Below are 24,127 nucleotides of genomic sequence, written 5' to 3'. Positions count from 1 at the left end.
TAACAACAGTGACAATTTTTCTATAATAGACTTCAATTCAACCAGGAAAACGCTTACAAAATCATCAGGAAACATTCTTGATAGCTAACTCTAGGAAGTTGGGAGAAAATCCTTTTTAAGGTTGAAAAAGAAACCAAGGGGCATCTCTCATTACCTACATCTATCTTTATAGGTTTATGAACATTATATATTTAAGAAGGCAAGTAAGGTATACAGTCTTGAACAACAGTTCTGAGTAATTCTTAGAAAATCAGTTGGAATTCGCAGATACTATCACCATTTTTATACTCCTTCAGGACACTGAATAAATAATGTGATGTACTAGAATGTATGGAACTACATAACCACTTAGGGAGTGGTTAACATATCAGAATACAACATATACCTTGCTTTTCTCCAGTGTTCTTTTTGTGCGTTCTGAGGCTTGATCCTGTGAGAGCACGTAGAGACACTGGGGAAGGCGTGAGTGCTAAAACTGTATAAAGATTTGGCCTGAAAAGCAGAGGAGTGACAGCCTTAGTTGTGGTCAGCCAAAGCATTTTCCTTACAGACTATCAACAGATAGCTATGATTTTCAGATTTTAAAATGACAAGTTTAAAAGGCAATCAAGAGCCTCTAACAGTGCTGCAACACTGGGCTACTGTGTTGAGGTGATGATGAACTCTGGATGAGGTGAGATAGGGTCAGTGTGGATACACTGAAGTATTTTTTGAGGCTAGGTAACAATGTACCAGTGCAGGCTACCAACTCAGCTCCTCAGGCAGTTAACAGAAGGTACACCAGGGGTCCTGACTCAATAACCTTTATAGTGACAACACAGGGCATAACAGATTTCTCTGTGGGTCCACTGGTAAGAGTCACTGGAGTAAAAGTTTCAGTTGTTGAATTGGGAAATCTTGCATTTTAGTACATAGACAATATGTACTAAATATGATGAATAAAACCCACATAACCGTGGAGTTCAACATAAAAGTTAGTAGTAAAGTTATATAGCTAAGTCTAACATTGAAAAGATAAACAGGGACGCCTGGGTGGCTCAGAGGTTGAGCATCTGCCTTCAGCTCAGGGCATGACATTGACAGGCTCCCGGCTGCTTCTCCCTCTGCCTGTGTGTCTGCCTCTCTGTGTGTCTCTCATGAATAAATAAATAAATCTTAAAAAAAAAAAAAAAGATAAACAATTTTGGATTTCTAGAGTAAGAGGGGATACACAATTGAAATCACAAGATAATATTTCACATCCACCAGACTGGCAAAAATTAACAAGTTTGACAAAGGGGGCCGTACATACTCTAGGCAAAACCACTCCTCCCCCAGGATTCCATTATCTCCAATGGCCGTCTCAAGAGGGAGCCCTAAAGCTCCAAATACTCAAAATAAATCCACTCTTTCCCCAACCTTCATTTCTCCAACATGGACAGTCAACAAAGCTTTAGAGCTCCAAGTATTACTGAACCAAGAGAACTCTGGTATTCCTTATGTTTCAGACAAGACAGCCCTTCCCCTGGTCCCCTAAGCCACTATCAGCAAGAGTCAAAAGAGGACCCCCAAGCGCTAAGCACTCAGAATAAGATTACTTAACACCAGCCTCCTTGTCCATTCCTTAGTCTTAATCACTAATAGATGAGTGAAGAGGGCCTCCTGAAAATGCTGCCGGCAAGATTCTCAAATTCCACTCCCTCCCCCACTTACAGCTTCACTATAATTATAGCTTGAAAGCATCAGAACCAACCAATCTCATCATACCTGTACCTCTGTTTATCTTGACCACTAAAACGAAGCCCAAGGATTCCTGGTTGTACTTCATCCCTTTAATTTCTAATTCCCATATGGATCCAAGAGCAGCCGAGGTAACATCCCCTTCTCCTTGCCTTATATTTTCCATTTTGATATATTAAATATCTTAGCAATTTGTCTCTACTAAAATATACATATACACTCTTTGAGACCAGGGCATTTTGTTTATTTACTGCTGTAACATGCCCAATAAACAGAAATAATAAGAACAAAAAAGTAACTTGATTCTTTATACAGTAAGAGCATAAATTAGTATAACCACTTTTGGAATTAATTTGGCATTGCCTAGTAAAGCTAAAGACATGCATTTTCTATAACTCAGTAATTCCACTCCCTAGAAAATTTGCACATTTGTGTTTAAACATATGAATGAAAATATTCATGGTAGTACTATGTGCAGTAACCGCTAAAATGGTCATGAATGGTAAAATGGATAAATAAATGGAGGTACAGGCATACCTTGTTTCACTGCACTTTCCTTTACCGTGCTGCTCAAATACTGCATTTTTATCAGTACCATTTTTCCAACAGCATTTGCTCACCTTGTGTCTCTGTGTTATTTTGTTAATTCTCATAACATTTCAAACTTTGCCATTATTAATTATATTTGTTATGGTAATCTATGATCAGTGATCTTTGATGTTACGACGTATTATTTAAGGTGTCAGAAACCATGCCAATATAAGACTGTGAATAAATGTAGTTTGGACTGCTCCACTGACTGGCTGTTCCCTCATCTCTTTCCCTATTGAAATTAAGCCAGTTAAAAACCCTACAATGGCCCCTAAATGTCCAAGAGATAGGAAGAGTTGCATGTCTCTCACTTTAAATCAAAAACTAGAAATTAGGACACCTGAGTGGCTCAGTCCATTAAGACTCTGTCTTCAGCTCAGGTCATCATTCCAGGGTCCTGGATCGAGCCCCACCCACATCATGCTCCTGTCCCACAGGGAGTCTGCTTCTCCCTCTGTCCCTCTCCCCACTTGTTCCCTCTCCTCTCTCTCTCAAATAAATACAATCTTAAAAAAAAAAAGAAAGCTAGAAATGATTAAGCTAAGTACAAAAGGCATGTCCAAAGCTCAAAGGCTAAAAACAAGGCCTCTTGTACCAACCAGCAGAGTTGTGAAGGAAAAGTTCTCGAGGGAAATTAAAAATGCTATTCCAGTGAACACACAAATGATAATAAAGTGAAACAGCCTTATTGCTGATATGGAGAAAGTTTAAAAGGTCTGGAATGAAGATCAAACCAGCCACAACCTGGCCTAATCCAGAGCAAAATCTTCACTCTCTTGAATTCTATGCAGGCTGAGAGATATGAAGAAGCTGCAGAAGAAAAGTCTGAAGCTAACAGAGGTTGGCTCCTGAGGTTTAGGGAAAGAAGCTGCAAAGTGAATCAGCAAGTGCCGGTGTAGAAGCTGCAGCAAGAAATCCAGATTTAGCTAACTTACTAAATGAAGGTAATTACACTAACAATAGATTTGCAATGTAGATTAAAGCAGCCTTCTACTGGAATAATGCCATCTGGGACTTCCAGAGCTAGATAAGAGAAATCAATGCCTGGCAGACTCTTTACAGGCTACTGTGGCGGTGACTTTAAAGAGAAGGCTTTTTTAACCATTCCAAAAATTCTAGGGCCCTTATGAATGATGCTAAATCTACTCTGCCTATGCTCTATAAATGGAACAAAGCCTGGATGACACCACATCTGTTTACAACATGGTTTACTGAATATTTTAAGCCCACTGTTGAGACCTACCATCCAGGAAGAGGTTTCTTTCAAAATATTACTGCTCATTAACAATGCATCTATCTGGTCACCCAAGAGCTCTGAGGGAGATAAATGTTGCTTTTGTGCCTGCTAACACAATGTCCATTCTGCAGCCCATGAATCAAGGAGTAATTTAGATTTCCAAGTCTTATTATTTCAGAAATATGGCTATACCTGCTATAGAGAATGATTCCTCTGATGGACTTGGACAAAAGTAAACTGAAAACGTTCAGGAAATGATTCACCATTTTAGATGCCATTAAGAACATTCCTGATTCACAGGAAGAGGCTGATATCAACATTAACAAGATTCTGGAAGAAACTGATTCCAATCCTCATAGAATACTGACGGGATCAAGATTTCATTGGAGGAAATAAACTACAGATGTGGTGGAAATCGCAAGACAATCAGAATTAGGGGTAAAGCCTAAAGATGTGAGCGAATTTCTATAATTGCATAATAGAACTTTAATGAATGAAGAGTTGGTTCTTACGGATGAGTAGTTTCTTGAGATGGAATCTATTCCTGGTGAAGATGCTATGAAGATTGTTGAAATGATAATAAATTACAGTATTACATACATACATTTTGTTGAAAAAGCAGTGACAGGGCTTAAGATGACTGACTCCAATTTTACTCACAGAACTGTGGGTAAAATGCTATCAAACGCCATCACATGCTACAAAGAAATCATTCACGAAAGGGCCAACTGATACAGCACACTTCACTAATGTCTTATTTTAGGAAATTGCCACAGCCACCCCAGCCTTCAGCAACCACCACCCTGAACAGTCAGCAGTCATCAACATCGAGCTAAGACGTCCCCACCAGTAAAAAGATTATGACTCACTAAAAACTCAAATGGTTAGCATTTTTTAACAATAAGTTATTTTTTAATGTATGTACATTTTTAAAAAAAATAATACTAATTCCATAATTAATGTACTACAGTATAGCATAAACACAACTTTTATATGCACTGGAAACCAAAAAATTGACTTGATTCCCTTTATTGAGATACCTGCTTTACTGTAGTGGTGGGGGAAAAAACCTATCTCCAAAGTATGCCTGTAATGCTGTACAATGGAATACTGCACATACACAGATAAAAACTAGCAGAACACCCCCTACACACACACACTTACAGGGTTTCCATTTATGTAAAGCTTCAATATGTTATTTAGAAATAAATATTCAATAAAACTAAAAAGAAAATCTTTACCTTTGATGGGAGAGGAAGGGGCTAGGATTGGGGAGGGCATACAAAGCATTTCGAAGATAATATTTTTGGGGGGATGGGGTAATTGGGTGATAGACACTAAGGAGGGCATGTGATATAATGAGCATCGTGTATTATAGAAGACTGAAGACCACTGAACTCAACTTCTGAAGCTAATATTACACTATATGTTAACTGAATTTAAATTTTAAAAATTAAAAATAAAAGATAGTATTTTTTTTAGCTCAGTGGAGGTACAAGGTTCACTGTACACAGAATCTATATTCAATGTTATAATTTTTAAAAAGAGTAGAGTAGAAGTAGCATTGGGCTAGAAAAAGATATTAGGGGCGCCTGTGTAGCTCAGTTGGTTAAGCATCTGCCTTCAGCTCAGGCCATGATCCCAAGGTCCTGGCACTGAGCCCCTCATTGGGCTCCCTGCTCAGTGGGGAGGCTGCTTCTTCCTCTGCTTCTTCTGCTTGTGTGTGTGTGTGTGTGTGTGTGTGTGTGTGTAAAAATAAAATAAAATAAGATAAAAATAAAATAATAAAATAAAATAAATAAAATAAAAAAATAAATAAAATAAAATAAAATAAAATAGAGATAGAGAAAAGAAAAGTAAAGAAAAGAAAAAGAAAAAGAAAAAAAGAAAGAAATTTTGATTTTAGCAAAACCAAAATTTCACATTGTGGACAAGAAGAGCAGCAGCAGTTACTTTGCCCAGAGAGTGACTAATACATGGAGGAAAAAAGAGCCCTACAGAAGGATAAAGACCTTTGTTTTCTCGTAAAATTGTTAGCAACTATCTCTTCATAGAAATAAAAGAAGCTTACCTAATGCTGGTATGAAAAAGAAAGTTTACCTATACATATTCCCATAAAGGCATGCATCTATGTGCAAGGATTTTATTTCATATGGTGCCTTTGGGCTAAATTAGAAAAAGGAACCCTTCCTCCAAGTCAGTTGTAGGCCAGAGAACCTCACTTGCCCACGTATTCCATAGTAATTCTTGTCTGTGAGATAATAATGCTTACTAATAATAACTACCAAGTACCACTATCTGTTCTAAGCACTTTACCTGTATTAACTCACATAATCCTTAAAACGATCAATTTTATAGCTTAGGAAACAGAGGTTGAGCAACTTGCAAAGGTCACACAGGTCACTGCAGACAAATCAGTATCTGAATCCAGGTAGACTGGTTCCCAGAGCTTATACTCCTAGCAACTATAAGATACTGCCTCTTTGAAGCAGCAACAGTTAAGCTTTGGAGAGCCCCTCCACAAGCTGTTTGCTACTCTTCAAGGGTGTGTATGTTCTGAGGTGGGGGTGCAGAAAATCCCCTACAATTTTTCACTTCCACACAAAAAGATCTAGGATGGATTGAGGAAGTCCTGAACTCCTTGAAATTACATCAGAATTTTTTATGTACATACGTGTTTTTTCTGGAAAGAGAATAGATACTTTTAGACTCCCAAAGGAATCTGAAGTAATTCAAAACCATTAGGTTTTTAATGGTTCCTAATAATTTTACTACTACATGCTATTTTTATTCCAGCACACTCCTCCCTCCTCAGATCTTATTTTGGAAGGATATCTAAACAACCAGCATTCTTCTAATAATTTCATTTTCTCACATTTCTTTTTACTAATCAGATGTCTGCCAATAAAGCTTCTAACAAAGTTGATAATGATTGTTACCAGCTCTGGTTTAGAAATTTTCAGTATTTTTAACTACAGATGAATATTCAAAATACTTCTATTATAAAGTTGGAAAAGATTTAGATATTCTGGATTATTTCCTTCCTGAACTCCATTGTTAGCTTAAATTAAAAGCAGTTGATTTAAAGTAAATATATGATTACTATTAGGCTTGTAAAAATGCTGAAAATACCTTAAGAATCACTGTTTCTCTACTGATTATTAAACGTAATCGTTCAAGTTACTGAGGAAACCAACCATGTACTAGGCCCAATGCCAAGTACTATGAATACATAGAGAAAATCTTACAAGACTTCCAGATGTCCAGGGAATCCAGACTGGAAACAATGCTTTGGGGTAAAGGCTAAAGGCTTTCAGATGGATATTAAAAGACTGCAATGTAGAGTTCATATGAAATTCTGGAAGGCCCATAGAAGTAGTAAGGTTTTCAAACCTTTTAACCAGCAATAATGGGTAAAAGCCAAAGTTTAAAGAGTTTCTATACTGCACAAATGGCTATACAAAAGGAAAACACCAATCAGGTTTTTTTGTGTGTAAGAAATACAGTAAACTTAAGATTTTTCCTGAGACTTCATTAGGAGAAAATTTAGAAAACAGCACTTTAACTGCAAATGAAAATGCAACTCTAATTCACTGAAATTTATATCTACTAATAATGGCAGTTTAATACACACTGAATAATTACCCTCTCTAAATATTGATTCTATTTCATTCTTTGTTATTTCCTGAATGAATGTTGGCAAGCGAGCTCAAATCTGCCTTTGAGAGACAAAAATTCTCTTGTTCTTTGTATAGTAGGATAATATAAGTCTCAAGACTGAGCAGGATTGGGGTGACTTCTCCAAGCAAACATATCCCTTAGAATTCAGCCTCAGCTAACTCCTCATATGACATATAAAATCAAAAGACAGATACACAGAAAATATATAAATGCTTTAAACCCTGAGTTCCCATTTTAAATATTTTCTTCCATGGAGTATTACATTCTAAGGCTAACCAATAATCAAAAATGTCAATTTTTGGTATAAGACAGTTTCTCTGATAAGTTTCATACACAAAGTCAAACCTTTCATGTTTCATATTTTTAACTAGCTTGGAATTTATATGACAGAAGATTAAGGAATGTGGGAATAAACAGGAATCTTCTTTTTAAATTCATATAATCTAAAATAATTTTGTCAAAAAATATCAAAATAAATTATTCTTAGAAAGTCTTCAGACTATTTTGTGAGAAATATTTCTAATTTAGCAGGCAGTGAGAGAAGACACATGGATTACAATCTTCAGCATGACTTACCATATACACTGTTCCCTCTTATGAAGAACATATGAGCCAAACAACAACAACAAAAATGATCCTAAGTTAGAAAACAGCTGCTGAATGTTCTCTTCTCACTCCAGGAACTGACAGACAAAACAGGTGTTTGTAAGGATTGCTAGCATACTGTAAAAGGGAACAACTGCTTTAGATATTTATTTGTACATTTCAATTGGCCTTGCCCTAATAGACCAAAAGCCATAGTTCCAATTCTGTCTACAGTTTCAATTTCAAACACCAGCAATAAGCCCTTTAAGGTTAATACACCACTTTCAACAGTGGGACCCAGCGCCAGGCTCAGGAACACCTATACTTATACCAGCTATTTGTGTCTGTTTAAAATTAAGTTTCTAAGTCTTGCCCACTCCTCTGCACTGTATTTGGGATAATATGCCAGTATTATTTTCGCAATTTCCCACTGTTTTCTAGTATTTTCTACTAACTGGTACTTCCATAGTTTTGAAAGGAGTTTGAAAAAGTACTAAAATAGGAACAAAAAGTATTCCAATTACTTCCCTTAGGGAGCTGTTTCTTAAATAGGGACCAAACACTTGCAACAGTTCAGATTTTAAACATATTTTCCAAGTACAGAAACTCTTCCTTTCCTTCTTACACTTATCTCTCTTAGACCCTCGCGACTCCCGTGACTTGTAACTCAGGTTTAGGTTGATCAAGTAGAGGCAGTAAGTAATGCAAGAAAGAAGAGTTTGCTAAGATTTGGGTAGCACTAATGGATTCCCAGTTTTAGCTCAATTCCCCTAATCACCTTTAATATCTAATCAAGTCAATACATTTTTATTAAACTTTTTATTTTGAACTAATTTTTAAAGATTTATTTTTAAGTAATCCCTAAACCCAATATGGGACTTTTACTCTAAACCCTAAGATCAAGAGTCACATGCTCCACTGACTAAGGCAGCCAGACACCCCAATGATAGACTTAAAAAAAAAAAAAAGATTTTACTTTTAAATACTCTACATGCAACTGGGGCTCAAGCTCAACAACTCCAAGATCAAGAGCTGCATGGGATCCCTGGGTGGCGCAGCGGTTTGGCACCTGCCTTTGGCCCAGGGCGCGATCCTGGAGACCCGGGATCGAATCCCACGTCAGGCTCCTGGTGCATGGAGCCTGCTTCTCCCTCTGCCTATGTCTCTACCTCTCTCTCTCTCTCTCTCTCTCTCTCTCTCTCTCTATCATAAATAAATAATAAAATAAAATAAAATAAAATAAAATAAAAAGAGCTGCAGGCTCTACCAACTGAGCCAGCCAGGCGCTCCTTGAACAAATTTTAAACTTACAGAAAAGTCACAAAAATATTGCAAAGTGGGGATCCCTGGATGGCTCAGCGGTTTAGTGCCTGTCTTTGGCCCAGGGCATGGTCCTGGAGACCCGGGATCGAGTCCCACATCGGGCTCCCTGCGTGGAGCCTGCTTCTCTCTCTGCCTGTGTCTCTGCCTCTCTCTCTCTCTCTCTCTCATGAATAAATAAAATCTTAAAAAAATATATATATTGCAAAGTGTTCTCTTATAACCTTTATCCAGTTTCTCCTAAAGTTAACATCCTGTAAAATTACACTACAATTATAAAAAACAAGAACCTGGGGTACTTGGATGGCTCAGGTGGTTAAGCATCTAATTCTTGGTTTTAGCTCAGGTCATGACCTCAGGGTCCTAAGATGGAGCCATGTAACAGGCTCTGCGCTCAGTAAGCAGTCCGGTTGTCTTTCTCCCTCTGCTCCTCCCCACCCTACCGTGTGCACAGTGCTCTCTCTCATAGCAAAATAAAATATTTTTAAAAGTGGGGGGGAGGGGGATCCCTGGGTGGCTCAGCGGTTTGGCGCCTGCCTTTGTCCCGGGGCGTGATCCTAGAGTCCTGGGATTGAGTCCTGCATCGGGCTCCCTGCATGGAGTCTTCTTCTCCCTCTGCCTGTCTTTCATAAATGAATAAAAAACAAAACTTTAAAAAAAATTGAAAAAAAAAATAAAAGTGGGGGGGCGGTGTAAGGGACACCTGGGTGGCTCAGCAGTTATGTGTCTGCCTTCGGCTCGGGTCATGATCGCAGGGTCCTGGCCTTGGCCCATGTCTCGTCAGCTCTGGGAGACTGTTTCTCCCTCTCCCTGGCTCATAATCTCTCTCTCGTGCTCTCTCAAATAATAAAAATCTTTAAAAAAACACACACACAAGAAACTAACACTGGTACAAATCAGTTAGCTAAACTACAGACTGTTCAAATTTGACCAGTTTCGGGATGCCTAAGTAGCTCATTGGTTGAGCAACTGCCTTTGCCTCAGGTCATGATCTTGGGGTCCTGGGATTGAGTCCCACATCAGGCTCCCTATGTCTCTGCCTCTGTGTCTCTTATGAATAAATTAAATCTTTAAAAAATATTTCACCAGTTTCTCCAATAATATCCTTTTTCTGTTCCAGATCCAATCTGGAATTTCATATTGCATTTAGCTAATAATTCTCCCGAGTCTCGAAACGGTGACAGTCTCTTGGTCTTTATGGTTTCTTGTCTTTTGTAAAAAAAAAAAAAAACTTTCAAAAACAATGGTCACTTATTTTGTAGAAAGATCCTCAATTTGGGTTTATATAATGTTTCCTCATGATTAGAAAGATAAACATTGCATTTTTGCCAAGAGTAACACCACAGAAATGACACTGTATCCTTCTAACTGCATCATATCACTGAGTTCAGGATGTCCATGCTCTTCTACTGGTGATGTTAGCCTCAATCATTGGGTTAATATGGTATCTCGCCTGTCAAGTTACTATTTTTCCTTTGACCTAGTAATTATCTTGAGAGATGTTTTCAAACCATGCAAATATCCTGATTCTCCTCAAACTTTCACCCACTAGCATTACAGGTGGATTTTGTCTGCAATAATTATGACAGTGCTGTTTGCCTAACAATGATTTTCTACTTCTTGCTTTTCATTCCTTCACTGGAATTCCTCAATAAGAAAGAACTGTCCCTGGGCGCGTGGGTGACTCAGTTGGGTAAGCATTTGCCTTCAGTTCAGGTTATGATCCCAGGGTCACAGGACTGAGTTCCATATCTGGCTCCCTGCTCAGCAGGCAGTCCGCATCGCCCTCTGCCCCTCCCCCACTCATGCTCCACCTTTCTTGTGCTCTAATAAATAAAGTCTTAAAAAAAAGTGTGCCTTCTTCCCTGTTTGTTTATTCAACTCTATCCATTCCACAAGGATACTTACTTTGTCCTATGGGTTAAAATCTGATTCATTTTGTTGCTTAAGTTGTTACAACTTTGGCCATTAGGAGCACCTTCAGGTTGTCCTTTCAACAAGCCCCCAAACTTTTTTGGGCATTTCCTTAATTTCAAGCACTACAAGATGTCCCAGGCTCCCTGTTCCAGCCCTGAAGTCAACTATGTCTCAAAAAAAAAAAAAAAAAAAAAAAAATTCCTGGGTCCTTTTATCAAAGGATAGTGTTTGAAAACCAAGAATCTGGACAGCTGCTACTACTACTACTATTTGTTTTACTAAACTCACTAAAATTCACTATTTTCTTATAAAAATTTCTTTGACATGGCTACAAATACTGTCATACTTTTATACAAAGAAGTTGTAAGTCAGCTTCCAGTATCAATTCCTGCCTATACATATGACCTAACATTCATACAGTGAAGCTGCAAAAATAAACCCCTTGCAGCACTGTTCTCTAAAGTCAAACTGTTATGCCTGAACTCTTCTCTATGCCTTGGTTTTCTTAACTCCCCAAAGCACTAACACTACTAGATGAAAGAGGCACTGTGAGGGTTAAAGAGTTAATGTGCCACATTTGCCATTATGAGGGCACAAAAGAAACCCTCAAAAACTATTATTATTTGAACTATTAAATAAAAGTGCCACTAGAGATTTTATTTTTCAGAATGGGGAGAGCAAGTGGAAACTGTGCTAAAGGACAGTTCGGCTGTTTCTTCACTAGTAGATCAGAATAAAGGTAGACCCAGACAGCTCTATTTATATAAATAAAACAGAACTCTCAGAAATTAACAACCAATATTTTATATTTTACTTTTTGCAAAAAGGTTACTACATTTACATTACATATTCCTATGGTCAAGGAATAAATGAGAGTATATTTTATTTACTTTTTTAAGATTTCATTTATTCATGAGAGACACACAGAGAGAGGCAGAAACACACAGAAGGAGAAGCAGGCTCCTTGCCAGGGAGCCCAATGCAGGACTCAATCCCTGGACCTAGGATCACGCCCTGAGCTGAAGGCATAAGCTCAACCGCTGAACCACCCAGGCAGCTCACCTGAGAGTATATTTAAAAAAAAAAAAAATTTGATCTGTTGAGGTAGTGGGATTATAGGGGAATTTTCTTCCTTTCTATTCTGATTACCAAAATCATGAACCAACTCCTTTAGTGTTAGTAAAGAGAAAAGTAGCCCAATTAGTAATAATAGTTCCCATCCACTGAGTTCTTAAACTATCCCATTTAATACTCCAAATAACCCGAAGAATCTCCACTTTGCAGATGAGGGAAGGAGCTCAGAGTAATAAAGCAATCTGCCCAACTCATACAGCGACAGAGAGGAATTCAAACTCAGCTCTGACTCCAAATTCTGTACTTAGGACCAATGTCGGGAACATCATTCTTTATTCACAAAAAATCTGATTTGCTATGTAAAACTTACGATAAAGTATAGTCACTATGCAGACCTTTCTGTTGTGGGATACAGCAGTAATCATAAGATGTAGAATACTAAGGAAATTTTAACACAATTAAAAATTCTAAATGCAAAATGAAAAACAGCAGAAAGCAGTTAAGGCTTCTCTGAGCAAACTTCCCTTCAGGAAATTCAAGGGGTAGTTCAGATGTGGATTTGCTTTAACATGTCTTCTTAGGCAAGAACAAATTATATACAGGACACGTTATTAAAATACCCAATAATCCTCAATTTACCTAAATGTACCTAAATTTGTTTACTCTATTCGTGAGTATCTCTATGCCAGTACGGAAGATAAGTGAAAGAGTTTCAATGAGTCACTCATGGTTATGTGATGAACCAGCAGTAAAAGTGGTAATCAAGCTGTGGACTGTGCCTTCAGCATAATGAACATTACTGAGGAGAGGATCTCACTTAAAAGTTTCTGTAGCAAATTTCAGCTTTCAAGCCGTTGTAATCCACACTCAGACGCTTCCAAGAACATTTTTAGTTCTACCATGAAGTTCCGTTTTTCATTACATGATTTTTCCACTGGCCATATATATGCTAATCATGTGCTTAAAAAATAAAACTGATAAATATGGATAGATTCCATGGCCCTACTTCTTTTCTCTGCCACGGCCCCAATTCTTAAGAAAAAGAAAAAAAAAATAGACGAGTAAAGAATTTCTCATACGGATCCCAAAAAAATGTTTTAAAACCTAGAGACAGGTAAAACCAAAACAAAGGCAGTACGTACAATCGGATTAAGGTAACCTCTGTAACTATGTGTAAGGTCCAACAAGTACTATGCACTTTCTCGAAGGAACAGAAAAAGGGGTAAACTTTCTCAACGGAAATGAAATACAACCAAGAATATATACATGATACGTAAGCAAAACAGTAATCGTAGGATCTTAACAAAACTTCAAACCGCCCTTTTTAGCACCGTTAGGCTGAAGGGGGTGGGGGGTGATAATTTTCTAAGGATGAAGACGACGAACAAGGAGATGCCGGAGGCACGCAGGTGGAGGGTGTAAGCGCCACCTGCACTGGCCGATTTCCAGTTTACACTGAGCCTTACAGGAATTCTGCTTCTCAAAGTCCGAACCACACATTTATTCCCACCTTGCTCTATTTTAACGTTTATAAGATTTGATTTCTCTTCTTTTGCTCCAAAGCAAAAATATGCCCCCAAACTGCTCCGATCAAGGTTTTTTGCGGTAGGGAGGTGGGGGTGGGGGTGGGGAGGGATCGTTTAGGAAAAACCTTTCCTAAGAAGCTATCAGACCGAATATTAGCACTTGGAAAAGTTGTATATGCATCTTCCTTACTTACAAATTCTAGCAGGGCCTTAAACGGTCAACTGTCAACGTCAGGGGAGCCCCGCGGGGTTCCTCCGGCTCCGCGACGCCAGGCTGCACCCCTCCTCGGACGCGGCGGATCCAACGTCGTCCCGGGCCCCGCCCACGTGACACGACCTCCGCGGGGAGGGGAGGAGCACGGCATGCCGGGACTGGTAGTCGGCCCGCCCACCCGGCGCGCGCCCCCAGCGGCCCCCCCCCCCCCCCGCCACCTGCCCGAGCGCCGCCCAGGGGCGTGGGGAGCGCGCTCCCGCCGAGCGGCCGGCCGGCCAGGGCCCGGTTTCCCCGCAGTCCCACGGGAGGGCGCGCATCTCTGCCAAGACAGCCGCCAACCCCAGGCCTTAAAAATGCAGAGGCTGCAGCAACCCGTGGAAGCCACTCCGCGAGGCGCACGACCCACTGATGGCAAGCACCGGTCGGACGTGACTTGGAACCCGGCCTCTCCCTTTACTAGGTGTGTCCTCAAACGAGCTGCTTAATCTGAACCGCAGTTTGCTCGTGTCAAATGGGAACAAGGCTCCTACATACATACCTCATAAGGTTATTGTGAGTAAAGGTGCTAATTAACGTATGTAACGGTGTAGCTGCTAAATGACAGTAGTAAATGCTGAGTAACAAATTGCTATTTAATTCTATAAATGTGAAGATTGAGAGATGACAAGGAATTTACCCTAGAAGACACGATCAATGGGTCAGGGGCAGTCAAGTCTAAAATTCCTGTTCTACACCAACTCAAAACACAGAAGAAAATCTCTCTTAAAGCTTACTTTTTTTTTTTTTTTTTTTTTTTTGCATCTGTAGAAGGCATTTATTCTGAGAATCTAAAAATCTGGACAAAGAATATTGAACTTTTTAGAAAAAGCCTACATGGGATTTCGTGGTTTCTTCCTATTAAACCTAGTAAGGAGAAAAGAAAAACTTTTAAAACAATATCTCTCCAGTTTGTCTGCAGTCAGGTGACTTAAAATATTCCTGTTCAAAAATAAATAAAATATTCCTGTTCTATTGAGGTAAAAGCTGCAAACTTTGGTAAAGTTAGAAAAATTAACGAATCATTCCAAAAAACACAAAACCGAAGGAGAAAAAAAAAAAAAAACATGAAACAAAGACACAACCAAACCCTAAGTTATAGCTTTCTTGGTACATATACAATTACTACAAAAAAAATTCATTTAAAAAAGTACTTAAAAAAAAAATTCCCTCTTATAATTCTCAGTTGGTGAGCTGACCATTTAATTGAAAGGATCCACAGAAATGCAATCACCCCCACTCACTCACCCGGAGTGTGTGTCTCCTGGAGTGGATTTGCACGCAGAAGGGAGAGGGAAGAGAGGTCCAAGTTCCAGGCTCTTTCCAGTTTTGCTTTGAGGGCTGTCGCCCTGTATGTGCCTCTCCTCTGCTCACTGGAGGAACTCAGCCATAAGCCCTAGGGAGCAGAGAAGTAACTCCCCCACCAACCCTGGGGGCCTCTTTGAGAGGGAACTTTCTCAGAGTGGCCTACTCTTGCGGTTGCCCCAATTCCTGTGGCCAGAAGAACCAAGTGCTATGGGCCACGCTGCCTCAGCAGGGTTGGGCCTGATAAGGCTGTGGGGTTCCCAACTTTGGCCTCACTTCTACACATCTCTCTCCTTCCTGAGAAAGGCACTTAGGTATCATACCAGATCCTTAAGGCCCAGCAGCTACCTCCTTGGGATAGAAGTGGAATTTTATAGGTTTTTCAATTAATAAATATTAAAAACAAAAAAAATGACCAATACCCTATTTTAAATTTTTATCTGACTCCCGTAGAATGTAAACTCCAAGGCCGGGAGGGTCATCTTTTGCTCTATTCTTTCACTGCCATACCCCCAGCACGTAGAACAGGGTCTATCTAGTACACAGCAGACGCTCAAATATTTATTCAGTTAATGATTCTTCAGGTAGTGGTGATTTCTGGTGCCTTCATCTCTCAATCATTCTCTTTCCGCAAAAGTCATAAGATATGGGAACACTCCTAGAAGCTGTTTAATTGTAATTTTGAATTCAACAAAGAATAAGTGGAAGAATTATTTACTATACCCCATTCACTTCGTTGAATTTAACTTTTGTTAATTTTGGTATAACATTTCCAGCCAGACGCTTTCATTTGTACTTTGTACACTTTCACAGTCTTTAATTTTTTTTTTTTTTTTTTTTTTACTTTCACAGTCTTTAAAAGATTTTTCCCATCGCTTGTGAGAATGGGGAAAAACGGAGGTGGCTACTATTCCTTTAGTTTACTTTTAGTATTTTAATCATCTTTAACTTATTAAAAATAACAATGTTGTCCTTCTACTAAGATATAAAGTTCTTTCCCTGTCTGATCAGAAATGTGATTATGCACAACGAACTGATGGATGCTTTCCCAGTAACTGGATTTCTGCTTACTCTAAACAAAAAAATCAAATACAGAAATCACGTTATTTTAAAATAGGATGTTTTCTTTAAAAATAGCTGCATTCGAAATCCAGTGTTGGGGCAGCCCAGGTGGCTCACTGGTTTAGCGCCGCCTTCAGCCCAGGGCATGATCCAGGAGACCCGGGATTGAGTCCCATGTCGGGTTCCCTGCATGGGAGCCTGCTTCTCCCTCCGCCTGTGTCTCTGCCTCCCCCTCTCTCTCTGTGTCTCTATGAATAAATAAAATCGAAAAGAAAAAAAAAAAAAAAAAGAAATCCAGTGTCACCAACACTAGATTTCTAGACCTAGGCACAACAGCTAGGTATATAAATTGATGCCAGCTATTTAATCTGAATTTTTTGTATAGGTCTTTCCCTAATAAATGGCAAATTCCCTAAGGGTAAAGAATACGTATTAATTTAATGTATACATCTATCGAACACCTATTCTGTGCCAACATAGGTATAGATATTGGACTCTCTTACCTGTCTTGTCTTGTGATCCACTTAATTCCTCTGTATTTTTCAAATTCCCAAACTAATTGTCTAACACCCAGAGCTCATGCCTCTTCCCGGTACTGATGACCTGCAAGCCTCTTACGCTATTGGCTACGAATCCACTGCCTCCAACGTCACGTCTTTGGGGCCACCCTCAAGAGTTTAGAAAACATCTACAGCAGAAAATCTGGTTTGACAAGAGTTTATTTAGCTTTACCTCAAAGTTAAAGTGATCAAGGCTGGTATTTGTAACGTTGCTAGGTGTGGGAGGCAGGAATGGCAGCGCTAGAATTATGCATTCTTATTACCTAAAGGGGGGGGGGAACCCTAAGCAATATATAGGTGTTAAAGTCATCGTGCCTCTGATTTCAAGATTCCTCATTTATTTCTTGGGAAAGCCTAACCCGTAAGTTTCCTTCCCGAGCCTTTGCAAGATTCCTGTGTATCGCAGTGAACTGACTATTCACAATAATACATCATCTTCTCTGCTCAGAAACACGTAGTAGAACCGCTTGTCCTTTCTTTTAAAAGATGTCCCCAAAAACCGGAGTTCCGCAAGTTTGTAGCCCGGCTTCTATACACACACACACACACAAAAAAAAAAAAAAAAAAAAAACAAAACAAAACAAAAAACTGCACCGGTGAATGTTTTAAAGAGGTCCCTTAACATGCGCTAATAACGTTCATAACGTGCACTTTGCACATCCGCATTACAAAGGTTCACATCCTTTAATGATATTATGAGGCTTTTATGATATTTAAGAGTGAGTCACAGTATCAGGCACCTGATAAAAGAAATTGTTAAAGAAAGGCCGGGCATCACTCGGTGCACCGATCGTCGCAGCAGTTTCTCCAAGAAGAACTAAATCCCACAATTTCTTTCCGCCTCCCCCCAGGAAAAGACAGCATTGGCAGAAGTGATCTTCGCAGGATGACTCCTATAGAAACACTCGGAAAGGCAGGGCTAAGGCAGCGGTCAAATCAGAACGACTCCGGGGCGGCGAGGGCGCCAAGCTGGGCACCCGACTCCGGCTCGGCCTGCCTTCCCCGGGGGCTCGGGGGGCGGGGGGCAGCGGCGGCCGCGAGGCGCTGGGGCCGGGGAGGCAATCCGCGCAGCCGGCTGTCCCCTCCCCCCAGGCCAAGGACAGCGACGTCGTCCTCCCGCTTCTCCTCCTCTTTGGTGCCTTCAGCCAGGAGGCGGGAGTGACCCGCAGCAGCTGACCCGGCATCGGCACTGCCTCTCCCACAGCCCTCAGGACAAGCCATGGGCCCAGAGGCGGCTTCGCAGCACGGCAGCGACGACGCAGGCGGCGGCCCCGGCGCCTCTCAACTGCCTCCCTGACCGCCGCCACCACATCCTCGCAACAGCCGTCGCCACCAACGCCAGGAGAACCGACCGACGCGCCCCCCCGCTCCGCAAACCACCTTCGCGATCGCCTCAAGCTACGTCAACAACTATGGCGGGCGACGGGCGGCGGGCGGAGCTGGGGAGGGAAGGCTGGCGGATGTACGTCACACCCCGCGCCCCCCTACGGGAGGGAAGGCGCCGGCTCGCCCCGCAAAATGGCGGCGGCAGCGACGCGCCTGCGTACGGAACTCCTTCGCCGTCGCGCCACGGCCGGCGGGAAGTGAGGTTCTCGGAAGAGCCGCCAGAAGTGTACGGCGACTTCGAGCCCCCGGTGGCCAAAGAAAAGTCCCCGGGGAGAAGACGGCTCCCGCTAGAAGAGTTCCGGCCTGAGTCTGCGAAAGGGGAAGTGCGAGGAAGCGCCTACTACCTTCGGTCTCGGCAGCGGAGGCAGCCGCGACTGCAGGGAGCCGAGGAGATGAACACGCGAAGGGCGACCCGCCTGCAGGAGCAGCAGCAGCAGCAGCAGCAGCAGCAGCAGCAGTCACCGTCTCCGGTGACGACCAGGAGAGGGTTACGGGACTTTCATCCGTCTGAAGGTGAGCGAGGCCGCCGGAGGGAACAGTCTCCGCGGCGAGCCGGGGAGCGAGCGCAGCGCGCGGGCGCGGGCGGGACGTGTGCGCGTGCGCCCCGGCGCAGCCCCTCGCCGCCCGGCGCATCCCCGCCGGGGCTCCCGGGGCTCGGGGCGCGGGGCGCGGGGGGCTCCCCGACCGACCGCAGGCGGGGCGGGGCGGGGACGCAGGCGGCAGGGCTGGAAGGCTCGGGGGCGCGACCTGAGCGGCGAGCTCCGCGCATCCCCGGGCCCCGACCTGCGGGGGAGAAGGGGGCTCCGGCTCGCCTCTTTCCGCAGGCCTTCGCGGGGGGGCGGGGGGGCGGCGGCTGGGGGGCCAGCGGGGCAGGGAAACGCTTCAGGCGCGCTTTCACTTCGGTTCCCTCCGTTCTGCGGATGTTGCTACCAAAGCCACTTCCATTTCCTCTAACTCTCAGAGGCCACGAGTCCCCAGCTGAGAGTGATGCTTCTCGGGTGGCCTCCCAGGCTTTTCTCCATCGCTACGGAGGTCGGGGGAGGAGGAGGGACAAATTGGGTGAGCGCGCCGGTTTTTAAATGGACTTGAGACCCCACCCGAATACTTCTACCGAGGTGGGGGTAGGTAAGGCGAGTTATCCTGAACTTGAAGATCCCTAATGCCTGATAAACTTGAGCTGATCGATCTTTCTCAAGCAGGGTGGTCTCTGCAAAAATTCGCCACGTGTTTTTTGTTTTTTTTTTGCCGGGGGGGGGGGGGGCTTCGATGCAACCTCATTGGTTACTTAGCTTGACCAAGGAAGATTCTGAGTTAGTTTTCCTCTAAATGGGCCGAAAGGATGTTGGCAAAGTGAGCGTGTAGATTTAGGTGAGGCACAGGTGCAGCAACTCCCTTGAGCCATCCTCTCCCGCCCACTTCCCTGCCCCCTGTCTGAATCACGGGTGTAGTTTCGTGGGAGGCCCATGTAAGGCACCAATGAGGTAAAAATCCGGAGGGGTTTGAATCACAAAGTGATTGCATCCTTAGTGGTAGACCATGGAGAGATAGGAAGAAGGAAGTGGATCTTCGGCTCACAGCAGAGATGTAGGCAACGCTCGTATCTGCTGACCCATGCAGCGCTGACACATCCGAAGATGCCTTGATTTTGAAAACTTTATTTGAAAGAAAATGTTAAGTTAATATGGGCTGGAGCTTACTCCAGACATTTTAGCCTATGTGTATGTTCTCTCTTTTAGAATTGGAGACTTACTGAGGGCAAAGATCCCATCCCATTTGAAGTTGATTCCATGTCCTTCAGTATCTGAAGAGCGCTTTGCCCACGATAGGCAACAAATAGGTTACATTGTATTGACTCTGGCACGGAGCCTCGTGCAGTTATAGAAGCTGACTTTTTTAATACATAAAGGATTTACTTCTGTTTTAGTAAATCTATAAGGATCTTAAACATTTTGCACACTTCTGCTTTCTTCGACGTTTCTGAAACTCTGGACCATCTTTTAAATTTCTAAATTAATATAGTTTTATTATAAAGCATCAAAGGTGAATAGTTTGTTTTTAGATTTTTAAGAGTAGTAGTTTTGGTGGACCTAATTACACATTTCTAAAGAATTACTTGCCTTTCTGTTTATATATTGCTGTTAGGGCGCATAATCTGGACCCAAATGTCAATCTGTTTTGAATTTTGACATATGTAATGTCTGTTCTTTAGAGGATGAACCATCTACACAAACTATTTTAAGCCAAGCAGTCCCGAAGAAAACTATCCAGAGAATACAAGAAACTCCAGGTAAGAAAAGCGATTTTGTTTTTTGCCTTATCTGCCAGCTTTTTTTTTTTTTTTTTTTTTAAGATCTTAATTTATTTATTCATGAGAGATACAGAGAGAGAGGCAGAGACACAGGCAGAGAGAGAGGCAGGCTCCTGGTGGGGAGCATGAAGCGGGACTGGATCCCGGGACTCCGGGATCACACACTGGGCGGAAGGCAGATGCTCATCCACTGAGCCACGCAGGTGTCCCAGCTGCTCTTTTTTATGTACACATTATAGCCTGATTCATCAAGGGTCCCAAATCATAACTTACCCAGATTTCCAGTGAATCTTTTCTATAGATTGTTTATTGAATTAAGCCATACAGGCATATGTCAAGGAAAGATGGGGTGAATACTTGATAGCTATGAATTACCAGCCACTTTGTATAAGGTAATTCATTCACATAACTCTGCAGGATAGATGTACTCATTTTATAGGTGAGAAACCTGGAGCTCAGAGAAGCTAAGACTCTTCCTTACCATTACATTATATGTGATGGAACCAAAATTCAGACCCAGGTTTGTCTTCTCCAAAGCCTTTTCATTTTCCCCAAGTACCTCATTGTCATTATCCTGTATAATAATTAGCTACTCAGTGAAGTTCATTAGTGTGGTGTGCATGAACATGCCACATTACCTGCTATTTAAAATGGATTAAGTCGGGGGTGCCTGGCTGGCTCAGCATGAGACTCTTGATCTCAGGGTCATGGTGCCTACTTAAAAATAAAATAAAATGGATTAAGTAACCTGGAAAGTCAAATCATGAGATGATATGGTCAATGTTTCATGAGATCTGAAATGTCATCAGTTGTAAGATCCACCATTATTGTTTTACATAACACCTAGAAGGAAGAAATGCTGCCAATTAAACTGTAATATGCCATAGATGGTATGATGCATCCCAATTTCAGAGATGTTAAAGTGTAAAAATATTCATATCTAAGTATCAATGTAACAGAGAAGTAGGCTACATTGATAGTTACTTGCATTTTAAAATTGTTTAAACTATTTTGAAAAGTAGGGGAAAGGATTTAGTTCAGTTATTAATGCTTATTATCCTTTGGTTTTCAGTTCCACTAATTCATTTATTTATGATTTCATTTATTTATTCATGAGAGATACACAGAAAGAGGCAGAGATACAGGCAGAGGGAGAAGCAGACTCCTCGCAAGGAGCCCAGTGTGGGACTTGATCCCGAGACTGGGACCACACGCAGATGCTCAACCAGCCACTGAGCCACCAAGGCATCCATTCCTTTATTTTCAAATTGGTTTTTTTTTTTTTTTTTTTATGCTAGGGAAGTCCCACAACCATAAATAATGGTAGCTATGAAACTGACTATTGCTAACTTTTTTTTTTTTTTTTTTTTTTAACTCCTATCTTGACTTGTTTCCTTATCCATTGCTTCTGATAAGATTATGCTTTGGGGCACCTGGGTAGTTCAGTCAGTTTAGCATCAGACTGTTCAGGTCATGATCTCAGGGTCCTAGGACCGACCCCTGCATTGGGTTCTCCACTCAGTGTGGCATCTGCTTGAGAATCTCTCTTTGCTTATCTTCCTGTGCATGTGCTCTCTCTTTCTCTCTCAAATAAATCTTTAAAAATAAGATTATGCTTTATAATTTGACCTATTCTGTTCTCAATTTATAAGATTCAAGTTTAATTCCAAATAAATACACCCTTTATATTTAATGCCTGTGTTACTGTGTTAAGATTATAAACTCTCTTAGAAAAGTGCTTTGAGTAATAAATACTGAAATTAGATTTTTCCAGCCATTTAGAAAAACCATATTCTTGAGGTTTTTATTTATAGTAGATTTAATTGCGTATCTCTTATACCTAGAGAAGCAAACTTTTCTTCTTTAAAATATAGAGTAAACATATATAAAAATTATGGTGTTAAATAAGTTGATATAAAGATTGTTGAGGGCCAGCCTGTAGACTGTTATAAAAGTATGATATATATCTTCAGCATTCTTTTGAGGTTCACATTTAAGAATTGCTAATGAGGTACACAGGGACATAATATTGTGCAAAGAGCACTGAACTTTGGTTGAGTTATCCAGCTACCTTGAGCCTCAGGCCTTTATATGATTTCTCCTGCCTAACCCACAATGCCACTGCAGAAATGATACAGTGTATGCAAAATCACTGTACACAGGAAAACATACAGGTATGAGGGTTTTTTCCCCTCCTCATGGGACATTACAAGAAATGTGAAGTTAATCAAATTTTGATGAAAGCATTTCTTTTTCTCAAGAAGCTTATGTTATAATTGGAAATGGAAAAGACAAAACATTACCCAATGTAGATTGATGAAAACCATGCATAAATTATCTGGAATATATCAGTAGTTCCCTGTGAACTAGAAATAAGGATAGGTGCGTCTTTGAGAGATTTGGGATACCAAGAACTCAATGTTTTAAAATATCATGTTGTATCTAGTACTTGGCATGCTCCCATCTCATGCCATTTAATAAAGGAGAAAGAGTTAAAGAAATTATTGAATAAATGCTTGTAATGTCTGTCTAGCAGAGGAATTATGATAATGAAGTATTTTTAAAAGATTTTATTTCTTTATTTATAGAGAGAGAAGGGGGAGGGGCAGAGGGAGAGGGACAAGCAGACTACCTGCTGAGTGGGGAGCCCGACGAAGGGCTTGATCCCAGGATCATGACCCAAGCTAAAATCAAGAGTCAGATGTTCAACCAGCCAAGCCACCCAGGCACCCAGGAGTCAGTCTTTGATGGAGGACTGCTTTAAGTACAAGTTTAAGTATAGGCCCTTCCTCTTTACAGAATCATAGACTTTCAGTTTAACTTTGGTGTTCAAAGTACTGCTATAATTATATAGAGGATCATTGATTGGTCTGAGAGAAATTTGTCCAAAGATGCTCTTAAGAATAACTCCTTAAGGAGATAAAATGAGTGGGAAATATCAGAGAGGGTGACAGAACATGAGAGACTCCTCTAACTCTGGGAAACGAACAAGGGGTAGTGGAAGGGGAAGTAGGTGGGGGGTTGGGGTGACTGGGCACTGAGGGGGGCATTTGACAGGATGAGCACTGGGTGTTATGCTATATGCTGGCAAATTGAACTCCAATAAAAAAATATACAAAAAAAAAAAAAAAAGAATAACACCCTAGAGCAGGACGTGTAGGTAGTTCAGTCGGTTAACCATTCAACTCCTGGTTTTAGCTTGGATGACTCTTGGGTAATGAGATCAAGCCCTGAGTAGGGCTCCCTCCTCATCAGGGAGTCTGCTTGAAGATTCTCTCTCTGCCCCTTCCCTCACTTGTATGTATGTGCGCGCTCTCTCTCTAAAATAAATAAATGAATCTTAAAAAAGAATAAAGACTTAAACCAAGGGGCCACCTTGTAAAACAACCTTGTAAAGACAACTACATCATTGTCATCCTGTTTTTATAAGTCATGGTAAATGTTGATTATATTAGTTTAGAAGAGAGATACAGTTTGAACTCTTGTTCAAAGTTCCAAAATTGAAATATTTTCACATTAAAATAGCCTTTGGGTTGTTCATTCAGTTCAGTCCATGTATATTTACATAACTGTTCTGTGATCAGATTCATTCCTTTCTGGAAATCA

General features: G+C 41.2%; 2 protein-coding genes across 11 annotated transcripts in view; one reads left to right on the top strand and one right to left on the bottom strand.

The window, feature by feature from the left end:
* The window catches only part of LOC112921787 (torsin-1A-interacting protein 2-like), a 37,545-nt gene extending 22,378 nt beyond the window's left edge, over window positions 1-15,167 (bottom strand). The window contains exons 1-2 of one of the 7 annotated variants that reach the window (XM_072733269.1): window positions 15,149-15,167; window positions 386-492 (exon numbers count right to left, since the gene is read on the bottom strand). The gene's annotated coding sequence lies outside the window, so the exon portion shown is untranslated. Of the gene's footprint in view, window positions 1-385; window positions 493-4,059; window positions 4,085-13,844; window positions 14,003-15,148 lie in introns of those variants that run through there. The other 6 variants (XM_072733265.1, XM_072733268.1, XR_011996377.1 and 3 more) reach the window with 6 other exon arrangements.
* Window positions 15,168-17,715: 2,548 nt separating this feature from the next.
* Window positions 17,716-24,127, top strand: part of TOR1AIP1 (torsin 1A interacting protein 1) — a 43,300-nt gene continuing 36,888 nt past the window's right edge. For all 4 annotated transcript variants that reach the window (XM_072733264.1, XM_072733263.1, XM_026001124.2 and 1 more), the window contains exons 1-2: window positions 17,716-18,726; window positions 20,423-20,500. In XM_072733264.1, coding sequence (XP_072589365.1) covers window positions 18,240-18,726; window positions 20,423-20,500 — 565 coding nt within the window. In that variant the 5' untranslated portion in view covers window positions 17,716-18,239. The remainder of the gene's footprint in view (window positions 18,727-20,422; window positions 20,501-24,127) is intronic.

Source organism: Vulpes vulpes, chromosome 13, assembly GCF_048418805.1.
Source record: "Vulpes vulpes isolate BD-2025 chromosome 13, VulVul3, whole genome shotgun sequence".
Classification (NCBI taxonomy): Eukaryota; Metazoa; Chordata; class Mammalia; order Carnivora; family Canidae; genus Vulpes; species Vulpes vulpes.
This window is presented reverse-complemented; position numbering and strand designations above follow the sequence as displayed.